General features: G+C 39.6%; 1 protein-coding gene across 1 annotated transcript in view; it reads left to right on the top strand.

Annotated features, from left to right (window-relative positions):
* AGPAT5 (1-acylglycerol-3-phosphate O-acyltransferase 5) overlaps positions 1 to 7,556 on the top strand; it is a 39,372-nt gene extending 31,816 nt beyond the window's left edge. Inside the window, exons 6-7 of the mRNA XM_010140630.1 lie at positions 5,430 to 5,553; positions 7,224 to 7,556. Coding sequence (XP_010138932.1) covers positions 5,430 to 5,553; positions 7,224 to 7,449 — 350 coding nt within the window. The 3' untranslated portion in view covers positions 7,450 to 7,556. The remainder of the gene's footprint in view (positions 1 to 5,429; positions 5,554 to 7,223) is intronic.
* Positions 7,557 to 10,744: the final 3,188 nt, after the last annotated feature.

Genomic DNA, 10,744 nt, shown 5'->3' on the forward strand with positions numbered 1-10,744 from the left:
CCTGCTATCAGTCCTGAACTTGCAGCGCTCCATCTGGCTTCACAGTTTCTGGTCATTATTACATTAAATTACTTCCTGGTAAGTTTGGTATCTGTCTAATATATATGTTATTAGAGTCTGGAATTTCCATCCACAAAGATTTCATTGTTCTGTCTTCTTTTTATATACAGCTATTACACTTTGTATAATCCTTCACACATACTACCTTTCCCTCACCTGTACATCCTATCCTGTCATTCCTATAAAGCTGGTAGCCTGGTAACGTTGCATGCTCCTTCAAGGCCACCAGGATACCTGCCTTAAGGGGTAATCTCCTGGTGCCAATAATTCTTGTTCTCCTGTCTTCATGCTTAGGCTTCTCATATTGGCACAGGGGCACTTTTGAGTTTTGCCCTTACATTGAATTTTAGCCACGTCCTCCTCTTACATCCATCTGAACAGCTTTTCCTGGCCTTCAACTGTCCCCGACTGCCAGCTGAAATGCTCTCTAACTTTTTCAGTTTTCATTGTCAGCAACCTGGCTTAATAATGCATCCAGTTTCTCACCTCAGAAAGCCCCCCAGCTGTGAAGGTTCTCACTCCCTGTGCTGTACCCCTTGTGCATGCATGGAGGCTCTGACCTCTGCGTGTCTCAGGCCTTGCGCAGGGGATTGGCAGTATTTCTGAGAGTGTTGTTTCTCAGGTTCCAGGCTTGTCTCCCAGCTGCAAGCTTCGGTCTAGCCTGCACATGGCCTCTGTGCTTCCCTGCCTCAGCAGTGCCAGCAGGTACTGGTGCTGCCCCTCCTCTGCTGCTCTCCAGGTTAGCCCATCTAAACAACATTCGCTATACCCTGGATGTTTGCTTTCCCATCTAGCGCTGTTTTGCTGTACCACTGCTTTATTTTGTTAGAGCAAGCTGTGAAATAGTTTCCAGTCAGCTCAACTTGAAGTGATGGAAAGTGTGAAGCTGAGAAACACCGCAGCACTTAAATTTATGTTTGTTTTGCCAATTAATTGTTAATTTGGTGTACGAAGTAGATGAAAGTGGAGAGATAAGATTTCTTTATTTGAGGAGGAGATAGTTTACAAACTGCTTAGATAGCTGAACAATTAAGTCCAGACTAATGAAAATTTAAAGTGGAGAATGCAGCTACAGTTCAAAGAGGAATATCTTTGCTCTCATGATTTTCCCTGTAAAACTATACACACCACAACACTCTTCTGTTACTGAAGAGATGTAATCTTACATGTTTGAACTACTAGTTAGTTAGAATAAATATATACGTTACTCAGATTTCCATTTTCTATGATATCACTTCCAATTTATCACAAACGTTACTGAAATCTGTTAAAACGAGAGAATTGTGGGGTCTTTAAGTGGACACGACTATGCCAGGCTTCTATTTGTCCTTTCTTAATTTTGAAGGACTTTGGCAAGAATTACACTGCAGTAAAAGAGCCGATGTAGGAGGTTGAAATCTGAGCTGCTTTATTGCTGTCATATTTAAAGTGCATGTAAAAATAGACTTCATTAGTAATTGAAAACTGGAATATCTGTTTAAGTCACAACTTTCTTAAGGGGCAAGGCAAATAACTTAGGAGTGGTGTAATGACCTTCTGTGGTAGCATTAAGGGGAAGTGGTCTGAGGCCATTTGTACGTCCCTTCTCAGTTACAGGTATAGCTATGCTTTGGAGCTTCTCACTTTCCCTGGCAATGCTGATAATTCTCTACGGAATTACTTGGCTTTTGAAGGTGAGAAGTTGAAAACTAGTAGAAATTTGTGGAAGCCCCAGTGAGCAAAACAGCCTCCCAAAACATTTGTTTGCTATTAAAAACTCTGTGGATCTTATTCCTCTCTGGAGGCTGTTGCACACAGTTCATTAATCCTAACTCTGCACTGAATCCTTCAATCCTGTGTTAGTGTGAATCCCATTCTGCAAAGGAGGGCCACACTGTCACAGTTTAAGAACAAAAATGCCTGATCCACCTTATTGTTTGTAATTCCTTCCTTCTCATGTGGTTGGTCACCAGAAGCGTTCTAGTCATTCTGTGCTCGTATGCATTATTTAGCCAAACAGAAAGTTTTATGAGGAAATTGCAAAGTCAGTCCACACGAAAGTCAGTCCACTTGGCTTCCCCACGTGTTGTTAGTGTTCATTTAACCCAAATCATGCATAATGTTTGATTATAATGCATTGCATGATTTGCACTTAGGTTTTGTCTTTTGATGGAAAGTTCAGGCTTGCTTTTTCCTGGTGTTCAATATAAAAAATAACTGGCAAGTTTAGGGATCTGAAAAGCTTGTCAGATGTTGGCCTTAAGGGCTAGTGTCTTGAAGATGGATGTAAATTGCACATAATAAATTGCTTTGATAAGATTTTGTTTCTTAGCATAATTACATAAGTCTTTGGGGAGTTAAGCTAATGTGAAATTAAGGGTCACGGGACCACCACAAACCTTTAAAGGTTGTGGTGATAAAATCCAGCTGTTTCTTCTCAAAACCAACCTCTCAAATATCAAATATATTGTTCTTATCCACTGGTGTTCTTATGCGATTGTAGTGACATTGTGCATCTTAAAAAAAAAAAAATAAAAAAAAAAATTGGGTTAGTTGACATGAATTGGATAATTAAAGGCTAGTCAGATTCCCTGACTAGCTTGATTGCATGCATTACAGTGTTATATGCAGATGTCCTGGATGTCCAGGGTTCAGGTAAAATGGCCTTGAGTGGATGGGTGGGAATCACGATGGTGTTTAGGGGGGGACCACCTGCAGCTGCAGATCACACAGCCTTCAGCAAGGCTGTACTAAGTCTCAGACTGCAAGGGAGAGTAAGACTGTGGGGAAGAGCTTTGGGGTTTACAAAAGTGGGAATTTAAGATGAAGTTTTAGGATCTTCACATATGAGGACTCAGTTTAGACTGGCTGAAGGTGACCAGTGTGGGACGTAGTAAGAATCAACTTGCACTGGAACTTGGGCATAAGGTAGAAAACCAGCAGAAATGCTTAGATATTTTTAGAGGGGTTTTTGTTTTCTAAGCAGATTTGTAGTGTTGCTACATTTCAACTTTGGCAGGGGAAGGTGTTTCTTTTGAAATACTTGTATGTTTTATTCCTGTTTTGTTAACTAGAGCTTATTATTGATAACGTACCCTGTCACTGTCTTTAAATGACCAAATATCAATATTTTTTAAAGCAGTATAACATTAGTTTAAAAAAATACCATGTAACTATGAATAATGCTAGCTTATCTAACTTACAATTTTGCTTGATTTTTAATTTTCCTTAATAATTCATAACCAAGGTTATAAATAACATAAGGAAAGAGCTGAGTTTTCCTATATAGTACAACTGATGTGCTCTAAAGGAAAAGAAACATGCACTATACAACGCACAGAGTGTTTCAGGTATCTTCTGAAGGCAGATCTTTAGCCCCAGCTGAACATGCGTAGCATAGTTGCTTTTCATAAGAGTCTAGCACAAAAAAGACTGTATCATCGGCTTCCAGGCATTTGTTTTCTAGATACAGTTTTGCATATTTTTAGAGTGTTCAGTTTAATAGGTGAAGCAACTCAGAAAGAGGATTTGTACATCAGTGAACATTATAAGCCTGTAAGACATGGATAATCTGTCGTTTTGAAATATTAATAGTATGCTTTTAGGTGCTCATGTAGTGAATGACCTTCGTATAGTGGCCTGGATAGTATCCTCAGAGAAACAGTCCTGGAAAAACCTTTCTTCCCATTAAATGCAAGAGGAAAAACATGCTTTCAGATATATGAATAGTGATTTTTTTGTGGTTAGTAAAAACATTGTGCATAAACTTGAAGACAGTGTCTGTACGTACCATCATTTTGGTCTCCAAGTACTTCACTTGCCTGCCATCCAACAGCGGGGTGGAGCTGAATGGATGCCATCTAACTAGGAGATGGTTTTACCTAGAAACTTTTCAGTGACAGTTGTGTTTGCTGCTCCATGGCTAAGAGGTGGAGTTGCTTCTCCAGTTGTTTCTGGAGGTGCTGAGGGTTAGAGCCCTCAGCTGTTTCTTCAGTTAACGGCGTGTGGGCCACGTTGCTTCCTTTACCCTATGGGGTGGTTCAGTGAAGGGGTCTCTTTGCCTGAGGAGTAGAAAAAGCTGCACACAGCACCTTACGAATTTCTTCATTAAAATGCCATATGACTTTACTCATTTCTTCATCTCTTCGCCTTCCCTCCCCCTTTACAAGCACCCAAACACGTTTGCATTAACAAGCTTTTAAAACTCCTCAAGGCAATTTCTAGTATATGGTGAGGATTGCTTTTACAGCAAAAATCTTAAAAATCAATACTCCTGTAAAGAAGAAAAACAAATAGGGAGATACCTGCTTTGGCAGACAGTAATAAAGATGTACCTGCAATTACAATTATTTTGCATAATCATTCCGCAAGCTAACAGTTACAGGTCAAAGTATTCTGTACGTCTGCACTGCTAAAAAATGTCAAGAGCCTAAAGGGACCACCCAGTCTGTGTTACGTGTGTTGCCTGTCTGTGTTGTAGGAAGGCACTTCTGGTCCCTTTTCAAAACATGAATGTTGTCCACATTTCTAAGGACTTCCATCCTCACACCATGCACCTCTGTACAGGGATGCTGTGATTACTGCAATACCCCTTGATACCGATAAATGCAAATGATTACTAATACATAAATACCGGTGGGTTTTTCATTCCATGCACAATATTTTTACCACTTGATAGTTGTAAGAAATCCCACAAGGCTCTTTCAGTAATTAAGTTTTGTTTGTAATTAATGCTTGCTTGCTAAATTTTTCTAGGGACAAATTGAGGAAGTGGGGAGGGGGATTGCAATAGGGCCGTCTCGGGCTTTGTAAGACAGAAGAAAAATGAAGGGATGTAAAATGGAAAGCAGCGTTTTGATCTAAGCATTTTGCCCTATTACACTTTTTAATTACAGGTTGTTGCTTAAACTGAAGCCTACTTCCTGCTGGAGATACTTTGGTAAATCACTGTAATTCCGATTTTGTCATCCAGCTGCAAACAGCATTTAGATTCCAAAAAAGGACAAGCAAAGAAGATTACTAACTTAAATCAAAATTGCAGGCTGGATAACTTGACAACATCAAAGTTACTGCATCCCACGCTGCTGAATGAGTGGAGTGCTGCTGAGGTAGAAGTGTAACGTTTTTAAGCACAGCATTTTGCAGCTAGCAGGGTGCATTTAGGATTGTTTTTCCGTGTTGTACGTGATAATGGGTCACCATTTCAAAAGTGTGTAGACCAGACGGCTTTTAAGTTCAGAGAAGTGCTCAGGATCCAAACATCAAGAAGGGAGGCTATCGAGAACTGAAGGCATGCACAGCTACGAGGTCAGATTTTCGGTGTATTTTAGACAAACAAATGCCCTGCAGTGATTTTGTAACTCAGTCCTGTTATTTTGCTCTCTTTTTAGAGTTTCTTTCCAAGGAATGTCCAAGAGTTCATATTTTCATTGATCGAATTGAACTGAAGGACATTCCAGAAGAGCAGATATATATGAGAAGGTGGCTTCATGAACGTTTTGAAATAAAGGATAAGTGAGTAGCGCTATGCAGAACTTTCTATTCTGCTGTCTTATTACATTTATATTGACAGATACACCCACGATTTCTGTATTACCAGCAGTGCAAGCTGTGGGGCTTTCTGAAGAGAGGTGGTGTTGGTACTCCTGAACATACTTGTATAACCCTGTGGTTAAACTTCTTGCTCAGGAGGTTGGGATTCTGAAGAGCTGTGAGTCCATGTTCCAGGCAAGACTCATACTCATCTGAATACCCTCCATTTGTCTTCTTGTAGCTGAGTCATGCACAGCCAGGAACGTAAGATGCCTACAGTAGGCAAGTAAGCAAAAAGCGGTTTGATGCTAGCCTCGTAATCAGGTGCTAGGTTAGAACTAGAAAGGGTCAGGTCTTGATCTGATCTATTCTGCCAAAAGTGTTTATGCATCTTCCATCAGACAGCAACTGGATAAAAACACAAGTAGACCCAAGATCCCTACTGGGGAAATGAGGAGAAGTAGAAGTTTAATCAGTCTATCTTTGAATTGTGGCAGGACGAAAGTGTCTGGCTCCCTCCAGCATCTCCCGATACGGTCACTAGTGAGCATATGCAACAGATCTTGGGGGTCCTTGTGCTCCAGCATGACTAAAGTGCCTAAATTTGGGATTTAAGTTTTATTCGAGACATGATGGTTTCATTTGCCACGCCTGAAGTCCACGTTAAGGGAGCTGAACCTGTTTACTTAGTAAATCCTCCAGTACATTGTGTGAGACAGAAATTTTTCCTGGTTCTCCAGGTATGTTCTGGTTTAAAGTTGTTCTTCCAGTCTCACACTTCATGGAAGTAAAAAGCAGATCAACACAGTCAGATTGCAGTCCTGTGAGCTTTGAATCCCTGTAAAAGTTAACAGATAGTCATATCTGTAAACATGGCACTGTTACTAAAGTGCCTTAGAAGTTTAGGATTACTAATTTTTATTTTCCTCACTTTTGAGAGGAAGAAAGTCTAAACTTCATTTTATAGACAAGGAACTGATACATGAAATAAAAGGCTGTGCAATGTCTCTTAAGTAGTCTTCTGGTGGAGACCAGCAAAACTGAACCCTGATCACCTATGCCTCATTGTAGGCCCCTGTTGACTCAACATCTTTCCTGGGACCAAAGCAGTTTGTCAGGTGAATTTAGACATACTTAAAACCAAACCCCAGAATTTTGAAATCCATTATTCCTACTAAACCAGTGGTGTAGCATTTCACTCTTGCACGTTTGGTTTCCAAAATACTTACTTTCCTGTGAGCCCTTGTTATTTTTAAGTTTATTTTATGAAGATACTTCTCCCCCTCCCGTGCTGTTCAATGATTAATGGTGTGCTGATTTGTCCTGCGGCATTGCCCAGTACTCTGGGCTTATCTGCCCGATGCTGAATGAAAAGGATTTTTTTTAGCTTTTATATTAAAATTGGTCCCAGGGAAAATCCGCTTTTATTGCTGACAAGGGTTCAGGTTGAGTATTCTGACGTGCAATGTTAATTTAAATGCATGATATTCTTCAGGCATACTGATTGTTTAAGCTTACTACAGGTGACCTGTTAGGTGTTGTGAAATCATTTGTTAAATAATGCATGATTAGAAACAGTTATTGGATGAAAGTTGCTTAAAACTTCTTAGGCTAATGCATAACTTTAACCATCTCCTTTTGTCTGCCTGTAGGCTGCTAATAGAGTTTTATGATGCGAAGGATTCTAAAAGAAGAAATAAGTTCCCTGGCAAAAGTGTTCATTCCAAACTAAGCCTCAAGAAAACTTTGCCGTCTTTGCTGTTTTTAGGTGGCCTGACTGCTAGTATGCTTCTGACAGAATCTGGAAGAAAACTTTATGTAAAAACATGGATATATGGGACTTTAATTGGCTGCCTGTGGGTTAGCATTAAACCATAAGCAGATGTTAGTCTCCAATCAGTGAAATGTGCAGTCTTTTCCGGCACATTGCACCAAACTTTTTCTTGACTTTGTAGTAAAAAAGTGTAAATAAAGCCTTACTGATCAAACATTGGAAATAATAGAATTTGTGACTTAAGCCTCTGTGTGGTTGGTCTGGGGAAAATAAATGTAGATCTTCAAATTTGCTACTGATTTTTGCTGTAATAATGACAGCTAAACCAAGTCGTACGATGAATTGTTTTCCCCATGAACTAACATTCATCTCTATCTACAGATTCAATGAAATATGAGTTAGGCATAAGGATGTCTTAAGTGGACCTGTGAATGTATTTATAGAGATTAATTTAGGGTATATATTTATTATTCTGATATTCGTATTGAATTTTCGTTACTCCTCAGTGCATTGCAGCAGCTCAGTTGCATCTATCTCAGCTGTGTCACAACTAAAATCAAACCCTTTTTTCTGTTTTGTTTTGTTTTGTTTTTCCATTTTAGTTATATACCTGTTCCTTAAAAGGCACTATGTAAGCTGGCAAACGATGAGAGTTACCTGAAGCAGAATAAAATGTTCCTGAGAGCAAGCGTTCATGGGGAAGAAGCTCTCTTTATCTAGTGCATGATTTTTGATTATATTGCAGTACCAGCTGATGATTTTACATATGCAAAACATTAGGTTTTACTGAGCAAACAGCTTATTTTGCGCACCCTGTGTTTGTGCATAAAAGGAATGTATGCAGTGTAATGAAACGTTAAGGTTTTGTTTCTGGCCTAACCAGACTGTAGCCTACCCTTTGTCTTTATTGTCCCTAGCACCTTGAGAGTTTCAGCGGAGCTCACAGTCTTCATGTGTGCGTGCCATAAGCAGAAGTTTCCTGTTACCTCACGATTTTCTGGAAGCAAACTCTGTCATTTGGGTGATGCACAGAATTGCTGTAACTTCAGGAGCGTAAGGGTATGGTAACGAGGAACCTTCAGATGTTCCTGCTAAATCTGAAGCTTGTGCCTTTTCCTACTAACCTGGTTTAGCCTGGTGTTTCATCATCTGGCAGTGACCTCCACGCGGTAATGTCACACTAGATGCTCGCATCATTCTAGGTGATGCAGCCAGCAGATGGATTGAAGTTACAGGGTTGATGAATACGATTTGCACAATAGACCAGTAGTGAAAGAAATGCATATCCTGTCAGTATTTCACCTGCTTGAAAATACACTTCAAAAAGCAAAATCGACAAACGCTTAATACCAGCAAGTCTGCAATGCCCATGGCTGATATTTTTGCTGGGAAAATTTCCCTATATCAAGGGAATAGTCTATGTGTACAGTGATGGGGTAGGAAAGAGGATGTATTTGATCTTCGTCCATTAGGTAACTGGACTCCCTGTATCAAAATGAAAGAACTAGAGAATATTTTTATACCACGCCTGGAAGCTTTAAATGTGCATCTCTCTCTAGCTACAGTACGATTTGTCTTGCATTAGAGTCCATTGTGAGTTAAATGTCTCTTAAAATTATAACTCGGTTTTTCAGATTCTGTCATTGCCAGTTAACTGACGATGCTGCTTTTAATGTGTGGTGGGTTTTTTTTACAGAATTTTTTAGAGTAGTGACAGTTCCACTGAGTACAACTTTCGGTTTGCAGTTCTGTGTCCTTCCATAATGGATTTTGTCACTGGAGTTATTTATATCGGTGATTGATTCAGGATATGTTGATGAACCTTTTAAAAACAGTGACTGGGAACAATGTTGAAAAACAGTATTGTTACGAGGCTGTGAAACCAGGGGGAAAAAAGCCATTTTACGTAACAGCCAAATGTGCTCACATGTAGTTCTTCCTTTCCTCAGCTGACGTTTCCAGTGGGTATAACCAGAAGGCAGTGTTCCTGCGTTAGTGTGATTTTTCAATCATGGAATGAAATTTTACTCTGACATGAATAATTTCTTTGTAACAGCTAAGAACAACTTAATTATACATCAAAAATAAATGCGAATTACTTAATTCATTTGTAGAAAAATTTTGGAGAGCCTAAATACCACGAAATACTGGATCTGTCTTGTGTTGAAGTACCAGGAATACAATTGATGCAGTGCAGCAAACAAACAGGATGGTTATTTTGAACCTTATTCTCTATGTTAATTTTAATTATTTTTTCTTGCCATTAATTTATAAAGTTTTGAAACTGTAATTTGCTGATGTATTTGGCATTTGAAGTATCACATGCTATTTCTAAATATGCACTGATATTAACTTGAAATATTTCTTCATTAAAATAACAGAGCGAATGCTCATTCAAGTTTTCTGTCCTGTCTACTGGTTCAATTTTTTCTGCACTTTTATAACTTTGTTAACAGAAACTGCTTACAAAAAGGCTACAAGCATGGTTTTAAGTCCTTGACAGAAGGATTTGTGTGAGAAGCAGCCAAAGAAAAGAAAACAGCTTTGTCTTTTTTTTTTTCCATGCAGCTAAAAATTGTGTTAGGATTGATTTCTACTTGTTCCAACACAACACACTGCCATGTCAGTGGGACTGCAGTAGCTTTTCACCCATGAGCACCTGCAGCACTCGTCCCTTGTTAATAATGTTCATTAATGTGCAGTACCACGGTCCTGGCCAGGAGTCGGGCTCTGCAGCAGTAGGCCTTGCTCAGACAACACTGGCAGAGCGTGGACAGCCCCAGGGGGTGGGACCGCCTGCTGTAGGCTTTTGATAACTCCTCCAAAGCATTTCCTTAGTGTCGAGCTTGGCTTTCTCCTTTCAGATGAACGTAGCATACCTGTAAAACTCTTCTTAATTCTTAAAATCTTAGGTTTGGCTAATGAACGGGTCAGAAGCAGTTTTGGGATTTTTGGCTTAGTGTTAAAAAAGAGACTTCTGCCCCCACACACCTCCCAGTAAATGCACTTCTAATGGAAGAAATTTCAACTGCGCCCAGAAAGCCAATAGAAAACCTGTTAATAAGTTCAAGGTCTTGGCACTTGCTGTATAAAGGCTTTTCCTTTATAAATATGGAAACCACAGTTTGGTCCTGACCTGCAGTTCTAGGTCACACTTCAGCAGAGTGGCTCTGATGACAGGGTTTAAAGTGAACACCATGGGGGTTCTCTCATCCTCATTTTCATGCTCTTGCCTCTCTCATCGCTCTGGAGCTCTGTGGTCCCAGTGAAACATGTTACACAATTTACTAAGCATAAGACAAAAAAAAATTGTTACTTTATTTGCAAGTCACGCAAGTAAAACAAATCACAGAGCAAGTCCAGAAAAGGAAAAGCAGCAATAATTGAATACAAAAGAAA

This window comes from Buceros rhinoceros, unplaced genomic scaffold (genome assembly GCF_000710305.1).
Source record: "Buceros rhinoceros silvestris isolate BGI_N320 unplaced genomic scaffold, ASM71030v1 scaffold6347, whole genome shotgun sequence".
In the NCBI taxonomy this organism is placed as follows: domain Eukaryota; kingdom Metazoa; phylum Chordata; class Aves; order Bucerotiformes; family Bucerotidae; genus Buceros; species Buceros rhinoceros.